The sequence below is a fragment of the Lolium rigidum genome, chromosome 1 (assembly GCF_022539505.1).
Source record: "Lolium rigidum isolate FL_2022 chromosome 1, APGP_CSIRO_Lrig_0.1, whole genome shotgun sequence".
NCBI lineage: Eukaryota > Viridiplantae > Streptophyta > Magnoliopsida > Poales > Poaceae > Lolium > Lolium rigidum.
The window spans coordinates 46,381,964-46,394,668 of NC_061508.1; the positions used below are offsets into that span (position 1 = coordinate 46,381,964).

Consider the following 12,705-nt stretch of genomic DNA (forward strand, 5'->3'; position numbering starts at 1 on the left):
ACATAATACATTAGTACGACATTTCTTTGTAAAGGGAGAAGACCCCGAAATACTACATTTTCTTAGAACATTGGTGTTGCTTATTTATCTTGACCCCGTCGACCATTTTTCCTGGCTTCGCCCCTGCTCGTGTTTAATAATTTTGCCAGGTAGTATCTTTATTTAAGGATGCTAATCAGGAGAAAAACGTACTCTCCCGAGCGCACCAACGCGGTACACTAGAAAATTGCTAGTGATTGTTAGGTGGTGGGCCCTAGCAACTTTGACATGTGTTTTTTTTTTGAATTTGTCATTTACGACATATTGTAAAATCCAACGGTTCAGAATGCGTAATTTTTTATCTTATCTCTACTACTATAATACATCTGTTTTAAAGATTTCAACCCACATCCACAATGTTCCCGCCTAAAACTACTGTCGATGAAAACAAGCACTTGGTTTGCCTTTCTGTGTTAATCATCACCCTCCATCAAATATACATGAACAACAAAATCTGGCGGTTAGAAGTTGCCAGATTTGACATATGCCCGATAAAAAACAATCTTTTCACTTTTTGCAGGTTATCCATATGGTGTCACATTGGATTCAGCTGTGGACTCTGCTGTCACCGGAGGGTCAGCGAGATGCTATGCCTTCTGGATGCACACTGCTTCAGATGGTCGCTCAGGATATCTTGTGCCAGGCTAGCTGGCGACATAATAGGCGGCTACGTTAATGTGTAGTCGTACTATGTTTTGTTTCTTTCGCTGGTTGATTCTTGTATCAATTATGGGCGATGTGTGAGATGGTTTAAACTCTGTACTCGTAACTTCTTAATAAAATGCCGTGTGTATCATTATGATGCAGAAGCCGGGGTTTTAATCCCCATTTCGATAAAATAAAAAAATAAAAAAGTTATCATGTAACATATATATAAAACATTAAATTCTTAATCATACGATTATATATATAGCAAACATCATGTGAGGTAAAATATCACATGGTGCGAAATATTTGATAGCACTATATTTCGTGACGAGTTGTTATTATGACACGTCTAAGGATATTTTCGGATTGTAGGAATTTCATAGGATTATGCCACCAAAGTTCTTATGGTTCAGATTCCTGTGGCTCTGTTCTATGGGAATTAGAAAGACCGACCTAACCCTTTTTTAAGTCTAAATCACGTAGGATCAAAGAAGTTTTCTTGTGTTACATTCAAATGACTATTCATGTTATTTTCCAGTGTTTTAGAACCCTCTATTTTGAACTCACAAAGTTGTCTGGGTATTGTATTTCTCTAGGTCGTACATTTCTCAATCATCTAATCCAAAGAGGTCATAAAAAATATCATGCCACATATTTGATACTGTCTTCTATCTCGAAACATAGGTAGGGTCATTTTAGTTTTACATTTTCCTGCTACCCTCTTCTAGGTGTTGTACTTTCTCACACATATTTATCGCGTCATGTATTAGAGACTAGACCAACTTGGATGGCACATAATTCTTGTAACATATTTAGTTAATAAAAATACATGCATTAACTTGCAGATTCAATATTTCAATCTTTCACCAATTTGTTGCATCACCTCTCGAAATAATATTTTACTATCCCATTGCGGCTCCCATCTAGAGAGTTATCAAACCAATTTAAAATTCGTTTAAAATTTATATCAATTCTTTAAATTTGTATAATGTAAATACAGGTAAATTTCATCTGGCAGAATTTTTTCTCAGTGGTAGCTGGAAAAAACAAGTTTCCGGCGGGATAGAGGAACTACCATCCGAAAAGACGTGTGTTGATGCTTCCTTAAAAATTGCATTTCTGCAACCAGAGATGGTAGAAATAGTGTCAATATTATAATATGTGAGTACATGTACTAGAAATACCATCCAAAATACCACTCGAGATTTCCGGCGAGATACTGGAAGTACCGTTCGAAAAAAACCCAGTGCTGATGCTTCGTTAAAAATAGCATTTCTCCTTAAAAATAGCATTTCTGCAACCAGAGATGGTAGAAGTAGTGTCTATGTTATAATATTTGAGTACATGTACCAAAAGTACCGTCGAAAATACCTCTAGAGATTTATCAAACATATTTTCAAATTCATTCAAAATTTGTCAAAATTCTTTAATTTTGAGAAAATTATGTAAATACCTGTATTTTCGTTTGGCAGTATTATTTCTAGGTGGTAAAAGGAAAACCATGTGTACGTAGGCGCATATATATTTATTTTTACCGAACATGCATAGCTAGTCTCCTATACACAATTCAAGGAAAATAACCTTTATTTAAAACGGAGATAGCTCATCTATTTTTTTCCCATCCGAAGAGATATGTAACTCATGTCTTATAGATATGTAGCGTGTAGTTTTATCTTTCCTTTAACGTACAACAGATCGAGCTAAGTAAAAGATAGAGTTGGCCTAACACAATGTACAACATCATGACTTCTTTGAGCTGTCCAGACAACGGACGGCAGGCAAGGGGACTTCTTCTTTTCGGTAGGTGTGCTAGTTGATTGTGTTTATTATGCACCGATACATATTCCATATATAGATAGACATTCTAAATCTCCACCACTAAGGGTATGTATAATGTGATGACATCAGTCTTCGCTTAGCCTAGCTACGTAGGATTTTGCTTAGATGGAGGAGAGAGAAATAAGAAAGAGAAGGTTGTATTCGCTTAGTTAAGGCTAGCCATAGTGCTAGTATCATAGCTAGTATCATGCACATTGGTTCCACAAAAATGCTGATGTGGCAACTAATTAAGGAGGAGAGAAGAGATTAGAGTAATACATGTAGATACCGTATCATAGCGCAAACAACGAGAAAAGTTAATGCTAAACAAATCTTGTACACAAATTTGCATTAAGATTTTTTAAAAAATACAGCATGACTATGATACTATTCCATGATACTACCCACTATAGAGATAACATCACGTAGTAGTATCATATGCATGATACAACCAGATGATACTTACCACTATGACCAGCATAAGAGATCATCTCTTATAAAATAAAAGAAGGCTATTTTATGCGTTGTATGATATGTCTTCCCTTAGCAAATTAATTTCTTACTAAAAATTAATTATTTATTATTAATTGCTATGGGTGACAATAAGAAATAATGCATTATATGACTTATCTCTATGGCTTTTCTAGATGACATGGAAAGCTAAGAAAATGCATGCCTCCTCTATCATTGTACATGCCCTAATATATATACTAAACAAAGTTCACGGTTATACCACACATGTTATACGGACGTGTCAAACACGACTATAATGTTACATAATTATTGATCTATAGCTAAATCATAGCCGTAAGTTTTAGATGTAACCATCAAAATAATTAAGATTGTGTGGCTTAACATTGTGCTTTATTAGACATCCCTATATTGCTTTTGGTACAGTAGAAATAGTGTATGTCTTATAATATTTGTACGTGTACTAAAAGTACTGTCGAAAATACCACTCGAGATTTATTAAACATATTTCAATTTCCTTCAAAATTTGTCAAAATTATTTAAATTTGAGAAAATTATGTAAATACATGTATTTTCGTTTGTCAGTATTTTTTCTCGGTGGTAACAGAAAAACCATGTGTAAGCGTGTATATATATATATTTATTTATTTTTATTTTTACCAGACATGCATAGCTAACCTCCTATACACAATTCAAAGAAAAAAACTACACGTGTTATCTCCATAAAATAATCTTTATTTAAAACTGGGATAGCTCGTGTATTTATTTTTCCATCAGAACAGATATGTAGCTCCTACTCCCTCCGCCTCAGTTTACTAATCTTCCCCATATCCCTAGATCCCCAATTTATCCTATATACTTCATAGATAGGTAGCGTGTAGCTCTTTTTTCTTTCCTTTATTGTACAGCAGATGGAGCTAAATAATAAATAGAGTTGGCCTAACTTAAGGTACAACATCAGGACTTCTTTATGATGTCTAGACAATGGACTACATGCTACCTTACTTCTTCTTTCCTGTAGGTGTGCTAGTTGACCGCGTTCCGACCATTAATATATGTACTTAATAAAGTTCACATGATATATGTCACATGTTATACGCAGGGGCGGATCTACATAGGCTGACCCTGATGCACATGCATCAGGGTAAAAGAAAATTTTAGTACTACTTGTGAGATTTATAAGGCTAAGTGCATCAGGTTATGGTGAGAAAAGTGCATCATGGAGGGAAAAAATTCAGCTAGCAAGGTTGCAAGCTTGGACGTGCATCAGGGAATTTTTCAGTCCAGCTCCGCCCCTGGTTATACGGACGTGTCAAACACGACTATAATATTAAGTAACTATTAATCCCTAGCTAAATCACAATCGCAAGTTTTAGATCTAACCATCAAAATAATTAGGATTGTGTGGCTTAACGTGACTTTATTTTTATTTTTACTTTGTGATGGCTTTATTAGAATTTATTAGACATCCGTATATTGCTTTTAGTATGTAGAAATAGTGTCTGTGTTTATAAGATTTGAGTACATGTACCAAAAGTACCGTCGAAAATACCACTCGAGATTTATCAAACATATTATCAAATTCGTTCAAAATTTGTCAAAAGATATAAATTTGAGAAAATTATGTAAATACCCGCACATGTTATACGGACGTGTCAAACACGACTATAATGTTACATAATTATTGATCTATAGCTAAATCATAGCCGTAAGTTTTAGATGTAACCATCAAAATAATTAAGATTGTGTGGCTTAACATGGTGCTTTATTAGACATCCCTATATTGCTTTTGGTACAGTAGAAATAGTGTATGTGTTATAATATTTGTACGTGTACTAAAAGTACTGTCGAAAATACCACTCGAGATTTATTAAACATATTTCAATTTCCTTCAAAAAATTTCAAAATTCTTTAAATTTGAGAAAATTATGTAAATACATGTATTTTCGTTTGGCAGTATTTTTTCTCGGTGGTAACAGAAAAACCATGTGTAAGCGTGTATATATATATATATATATATTTATTTATTTTTATTTTTACCAGACATGCATAGCTAACCTCCTATACACAATTCAAAGAAAAAAACTACACGTGTTATCTCCATAAAATAATCTTTATTTAAAACTGGGATAGCTCGTGTATTTATTTTTCCATCAGAACGGATATGTAGCTCCTACTCCATCCGCCTCAGTTTACTAATCTTCCCCATATCCCTAGATCGACAATTTATCCTATATACTTTATAGATAGGTAGCGTGTAGCTCTTTTTTCTTTCCTTTATTGTACAGCAGATGGAGCTAAATAATAAATAGAGTTGGCCTAACTTAACGTACAACATCAGGACTTCTTTATAATGTCTAGACAATGGACTACATGCTACCTTACTTCTTCTTTCCTGTAGGTGTGCTAGTTGACCGTGTTCCGACCATTAATATATGTACTTAATAAAGTTCACATGATATATGTCACATGTTATACGGACGTGTCAAACACGACTATAATATTAAGTAACTATTAATCCCTAGCTAAATCACAATCGTAAGTTTTAGATCTAACCATCAAAATAATTAGGATTGTGTGGCTTAACGTGACTTTATTTTTGTTTTTACTTTGTGATGGCTTTATTAGAATTTATTAGACATCCGTATATTGCTTTTAGTATGTAGAAATAGTGTCTGTGTTTATGAGATTTAAGTACATGTACCAAAAGTACCGTCGAAAATACCACTCGAGATTTATCAAACATATTATCAAATTCGTTCAAAATTTGTCAAAAGATATAAATTTGAGAAAATTATGTAAATACCTGTATTTTCGTTTGGCGGTATTTTTTCTCAGTGATAAGTGGAAAACCATGTGTAGGCGTATATATATTTATTTCTATTTTTATCGGATATGCATAGCTAGTCTCCTATACACAATTCAAAGAAAATAACTACACGCGTTATCTCCATTGAACTAATCTTTATTTTAGAAGGAGATAGCTCGTGTATTTTCTTATCTATCCGAACGGATGTGTAGTAGGTAGCGTGTAGGTTTTTTCTTTCCTTTAATGTAGTACAACGGATGGAGCTAAGTAATAAATAGAGTTGGCCTAACAGAACCACATCAGGACTTCTTTGTGCTGTCTAGATAACGGACGGCAGGCTACCAGACTTCTTCTTTTCGGCAGGTGTGCTAGTTGACCCCGTTTTATGCGCTGATACATATTCCACATATAGATAGATATTCAAAATCTCTGGCATTAAGTATATACTTAATAAAGTTCACATCTTATATTTCACATGTTACACGGACGTCTCAAACACGATTATAATATTACATAACTATTAATCTCTAGCTAAAACACAGCCGTAAGTTTTAGATCTAACCATCAAAATAATCAATATTGTGTGGCTTAACGTGGTGGATTTATTAGACATCTGTATATTGCTTTTAGTATGGTAAAAATAGTGTCTATATGCACCATATTTTCAAATTCGTTCAAAATTTGTCAAAATTCTTTAAATTTGAGAAAATTATATAAATACTTGCATTTTTATTGGGCAGTATTTTTCTCGGTGTGGTAACCTGAAAAATATGTGTAGGCGTATATATTTTTATTTTTATTTTCACCGGACATGCATAGCTAGTCTCCTATACACAATTCAAAGAAATAACTACACACGTTATCTCCATTGAACTAATCTTTATTTAAAACTGAGATAGCTCGTGTATTCTTTTTCCGTCGGGACAGATATGTAGCTCCTATCTATAAGATAGACAGCGTGTCATTTTTTTTCTTTAATATAGAATAGATGGGGCTAAGTAAATAGAGTTGGCATAACTGAACGGAGGAGGCATTTTGGCTCATAGGAGGATTTGCTCCCATTATATAAAATAATTAAAAAATAATTTTAAGAATGATAAAAAATTCTAACATAATTTTTTTGGTGTACATCGTGACATTCTATGTGCATACACAAGTTTTCGTAGAAAAACAATATTTTATGTGGCATGTACAAAAAAAGACAAAAAAATGTATTGTACGTAGTCGTGTTGGAGCATAAAAAATTGTCTTTTTTACAGGAGTCATATAAAATATTTTTTTCTTCTGAAAACTTGTATACGAACATAAAATGTCTAGATGTACATGCAAAAATTTATTTTAGAATTTTTTGACACTTCAAAATGTATATTCACACAATGGGTTCATATGCTCCTACGAGCCAAAGTGGATTTCCCTAACTGAACGTACAACATTAGGACTGTGTTGTCCAGACAACAAACGGCAGACTACCGGACTTCCTCTTTTTAGTAGGTGTGCTAGTTGATCGCATTTGTTATGCGTCGATACATTTTTTTGACACCTTTACCGTAGGGGAAGCCCCTACGGTGTAATTTTCATATATATAAAAAGAAAGTAGAACAAAGTCTCAGAAATTACATCAAGGAGGATAGAAGTGGATTAACAACATTATAAGGAAAAAATTATAAAGAGAGAGCCAACACCCAGTCAATAAGAGGTTGGACTTGAGTTGTTTTCACTTTATATCTATGCAGCATCATAGCTCCTTGGAAGCTTATTCTCCAGCGAGCAAGAGATGCAGGGATTACTATGAATATCATATCATTTCTAATCTTCCAGATGTTCCAAGCTGAGCAGGCAACCACCTCCATGAAGCATGGACCAGCAAAGGTCGAGCGTGCTGCCAAAAATCTCTCCGAAAGTGTCAGGGACAAATCCCATTGAATGTTCAAACTGAGCCAACATTGAGCAGCAAAAACGCAACTGAAGAACAAATGATCTCTAGATTCTAGAGTTGCCGTTTGGCATAACACACAATCAGAGCCAGAGTCGAGATGCCAGTGCTTCCGAACCATTAAATCCCTTGTATTTAGTCGATCGACCATAAACAACCAGGAAAAAACCTTCAGCTTGGGCATGGCCTTTGAATTTCAAATGGCATTTAGAGCACCATCCTTAGGAAGTTGTTCAGATACAAATGAATCGAGAGGATGTGTATTTGTTTCCCCAAATAAAGGATCGGCTATCCTTTCTTGTAGGCGTTAGCTGGGTCTCACCGATGATTTCCAAAACCTCTTGATATTCCTCAAATGCCTCAACCGAAAATGGGAGAGCAAAACCCGAACGGAGATCAGTCGCAGCAAATTTTGCTACTGTCATATCTTTGTCCAAAGCATATGAATATAACCTCGGAAATTTTTGGAAGTATTTCCAGCTGGCTGCCCGCTTACAATCTCACATTGCTGTACTATAAATACACGTGCAGAACTGTGGAAGCCCACAATGTTAATACTGTAGTAGTTGTTGCTTCCGACTTGCTCCGAGACCATCGTAGCTATGCTCAGCTACGGGGCTAGAGTCTGGCGAACGAGGGCAGCTGCCCGGGCTCTGCCCAGCATCCTGCACAGAAATTACAGCATGAAGGAGCATGAAGGAGCAACGATCTCCATGGGTAAACCCATGCCGTCCTCGTCAACTCACATGCTAACTCCGACGGTGGATATGCTGAAGCACGCGAAGGAGCGGGTATACACGCCGACGCTGGCCTACGCCGTGCGCCGGCGTGATCCGGAGCTTATCCGCCCGGCTGCCCATACGCCCCGGGAGACCAAGCGTCTGTCGGATATTGACAACCAGGAGGACTTGCGCACGCACGTGTCCTTGGCGCTCTTTTACCGTGGGGGACAGAACGACGTCGACCCGGCCGGCCTCATCCGACGTGCGCTCGGCGAGGCGCTGGTGCACTACTACCCGTTGGCCGGTCGGCTCAGGGAGGTTGAGGGTCAGAAGCTGGTGGTCGACTGCATCGGCGAGGGGGTTCTCTTCGTGGAGGCCGACGCTGACGTGCGGTTGGTAGAGCTGGAGGCTGTCGGGCTCAGGCCGCCGTTCCCTTGCTGGGACCAGCTGCTCTTCGACGTGGAGGGATCCAGCGGCATGATTGACTGTCCCTTGCTGCATATCCAGGTAAAACATTAGTACAGTATTTCAAATTTAGTGGGGACAATTGGGAAGTTTCTATAAAATATCATGAAATAACAATTGAAGTTATTAAGCAAACTGAAATAAATATTGCAGTATTCCATGGGTCCATAATCTAACCGAATATTGGCTACGAGATGACCAGGTAACGCGTCTGCTGTGCGGCAGCTTCGTATTCGCTCTCCGCTTCAACCACGTCATCTGTGACGGAATCGGCATTGCCCAGTTCATGAACGCCATCGCCGAGCTCGCCCGTGGCCTCCCGTCCCCGACCATCGCACCTGTCTGGTCCCGGGAGCTCCTCAATGCTCGCGACCCGCCTATGCCTTCCTTTACGCACCGCGAGTTCGACCTACTACTTCAGCAGCCTCCGCCGGCCGGCGATATGGTCATACGTTCTTTCACTTTCGGGGCATCAGACCTCGACGCCATCAAGAAAAGCCTTCCTCCACTCCTCCGCGACACCGCCACCACCTTCGAGGCCCTCGCCGCGTTCCTCGGGCGTGCTCGCGCTGCAGCGCTCGAGCTTACCCCAGGAGGGAATGCACGGCCGCTAATGATCGTCGTTAACATTAGGGGTGTTGCTGGGACGAACCTGCCCGCGGGGTACTACGGCAACGCGTGTGTTCCCTCCATGGTGTTGGTCAACCCGGCAGTGCTACTTGGCGGCTCGCTGGGCGATGTCGTGGCGCTGGTGCGGCGGGCGAAGGTCGCGGTGACCTCCGAATACGCTCGTTCCATTATCGATGAGATGGTGCTGCTCGGCAGACGGTTCTTGTGTCCAGCAAGCATGTTCGTGCTATCTGACGCCCGTCATCTTGGGTTCGTCCGTGTGGACTTCGGGTGGGGCGAGCCCGTTTACGCTGGCCCAGCCGACACTGCCTTTGGTGTGAGTAGCTTCATCACCAGTAAGGATCGCGATGGGGAGGACGCAGTTGTCGTGCCGGTCGTGCTGCCGCGGATGGCAATGGATCGGTTTGCCACTGAGGTGGAGAAGCTGTTAAACCCTGTGAAGCCCCAGTTATCTTAGCTAGGATTGTATTTCGTATTTCATTCCTTCCGTTTTCTTAACTTTTGGAGCCTGTGTGCGTCATCATGGTAGACGCGCAACGACAAAGCCCATGTTCGCGACCGTGGGATGGCACGATTAGATCGTGGGTTTTGATTCTTGTGTTAACATTTGGTTTTCGATGTTGAATAAAGGAAAATCTCTCATTCATAGCATCCACCTCTCACACATAGCATCCACCTGCTTCCCGTGCGACGCGTGGGTAAACAAAAATGGCTCTAAGTCGCCTGGACAGACGAAAATGGCTCCACTTCCACGTGGAAAACACTCTTATACATAGCGTCCGCATGCTTCCCCGTGCGACGCATGGACAGCTAAAAATGGCTCCGAGTCTTTTCCTAATAGCACTTCCACATGAACCACGCGCTTATAACGTCCTCCTACTTCCCCGTCCAATGGGTTGGCAGACGAAAATGGCTCCCAAGTCTTTCCCTAATATCACTTCCACTTGGTGAGGTATCAATTTAGCCAATGCCTCAATAGCAATGATAGTATGGAGCATATGTAAGCAAGTGTGTGATGATGCCTTTTTCTGCTTGATGAGTTTCAGAAAGGTACTTGTATATTTTTGTCCTCAAAAGAAATGAAAAAGATAATGCTTCTTCGACTTCTTCCTATAAGTTGTGGAGAACATATTTATGACAATATCACCAAGTTGTATGTTCTTACAATACTCCCTCCGTCCTAGACTCCTAGTTCATAGGACTTGTGTTGATTTTGGCCTTATCTGCCGCCTCACAACCTGTATGCTGCCACCATCATGAGATCAGGTGCTTGGGGATGAATCTCAACATCCCTGTTGATCTACATGTCTGTTTCCCTCTCTATGTTTTTATGTGTGTGTGCATTGGCTGACAATCCCCTTCTTCCTTCAGTAGCTTGGAAAGTAGTATAACCATGTTAGTGGGGGGTAAAAGGCTGAAGTGACAACGTTGATGCAGCCTGACACCACCACACCAGGTACATGCACAACGTGCTAGACTTATTTCTTGAATTGTGCTTCAAATATTGTATGACATGTGATGGTTGCGATTTATTCATGCTTGATTTGTGTTATTATACTATGCTTCTGTCCACTGATTTATATCCGGTTTCTCCCTTTCTGGTGCACCTTTGCATTTTTTACTTTCCTGTGCCTTGCGGAATTTGCTTCTCTAGAATTTTGCTTGATATGGTTCCTCTGTTCTTCCTTCTTTTTGCAGGTTGTCATCTTACTGAAAATTGTTGCCTAAGAGCTACCTCGGGTGGTACATTTACTGCTGGATTATCCTCCTCTACCGTGAGTAAGCTTTAGGATCTGATGTTGGATTTATACTGAAGTGGTAGCCACCTTGCTCTTATGCTTAGCTAGATGTGCTTAGGTCTTCTTGCAGTCTACGTTTTCTTTTAGTTTTACTTGCTGATTTTACCTCGCACGGGCTCAAGTATTTTCTTTCTTAATGTGTTGGAAAAGTAGGCACCAAATTTTAATCGGGTTGTTTATTTTAGGTCTTTTTCCAATCTAAGTTTTCTTTTAGTGTTACTTGATGATCTTTACCTCGCATGGGATCAAGTATTTTCTTTCTTGATGTGTTGGACAAGTAGGCACCAAATTTTAGCCAGGTTGTCTATTTTTTGTATTCCCACTGTGACTGCTTGGAGGAAATTATTAATTCAGATTACCTAATGCAATATTTCCAATATTTGTGCGTTATTTTTAGGCTTTTGCCGTGTGATTTTTCTTTGTCGTGTGACCTTTTTTGTTTTGCCGTGGTTGTCTTCTTTGCCATGTACTTGTCTCCCTTTTTACACGGTAAAGGGTTCTTTGCCGTGCAGCACCGCACGACAAAGGTGCAACGCATAGCATAGATCATTTTTCTGGTAGTGAATCCAGGAACGAGGACGTATGATAGCACAAACTAAAATATCGGCTGATGAGTAAAACTAGAAGGACCCTGCGCGCGCTACCGCGCCGTTTACTCTCTTTGCGTTGTGACTTCCAAAATCCCTTATGGGGATTCAACAGGGCAATAAGCTAACGCTAAACAAACACTTAAAAGTTCTGAACACGTAGCGTAGAATAGAACTACGGAAAATGTTGAAACAACCGGGCATCTCCACAAACACTCAAAAGTTCTCATAGGAAAATCAAAAGGAAATATTCTTACCCAAAATTATGTCGAACCTCAGTTTTATGTAAATAAAAGGTGCTATGGTAGCTTTCAATTCTAAAGCCCAAAGGGCAATAAGTGTAGCAGTTGGCGTTACCAGCGTAAGACTACAAACCTAAATAAAACTACAGTTCTACATAGACCCGGCGAAGATCAAAACAGTTTCTAGCTTTACTCCAAAAAGTTCTTGTATAGAGTAGTTATTTACTTTGCTTCCCTCTGTAAGGTTAAGCTTCAGGTACACCTTTACCAAATTCTTCCATATGCTAACATTGATGCAGAAAAAAAGCAGGATTGTTGCAAAATTAGAAATATATCTCATAGTTCTGCAGGTATGGAACTAAAAAAAACTTCAGCAAACAGTGTGAAAGAAGAAATTTGAATTGTAATCACAAAAAGGTGATACAGGTTATTTTTCATTTATTTCCTCTTGTTTGTTCATCCTTGGAAACAATTATCCTAAATTACTGCCCATGTCACTTCAGTTGTCAGCAGAATTGCATTCCTTTTGGTTTAGTTACTTG

At 39.0% G+C, this 12,705-nt stretch overlaps 1 protein-coding gene across 1 annotated transcript; it reads left to right on the forward strand.

The window, feature by feature from the left end:
• The first annotated feature begins 8,320 nt into the window (after nucleotides 1-8,320).
• Nucleotides 8,321-9,992, forward strand: LOC124707516 (benzyl alcohol O-benzoyltransferase-like). The gene is made up of 2 exons (XM_047239177.1): nucleotides 8,321-8,947; nucleotides 9,108-9,992. Exons 1-2 carry the CDS (start codon nucleotides 8,321-8,323, stop codon nucleotides 9,990-9,992), a joined length of 1,512 nt encoding a protein of 503 aa, XP_047095133.1.
• The last annotated feature ends 2,713 nt before the right edge of the window (nucleotides 9,993-12,705 follow it).

Coding starts and splice junctions, on each gene's coding strand:
- LOC124707516 (XM_047239177.1), top strand. CDS start 8,321: ATGCTCAGCTACGGGGCTAGAGTCTGGCGAACGAGGGCAGCTGCCCGG. Junction 8,948..9,107: donor GTCCCTTGCTGCATATCCAG/GTAAAACATTAG, acceptor CGAGATGACCAG/GTAACGCGTCTGCTGTGCGG.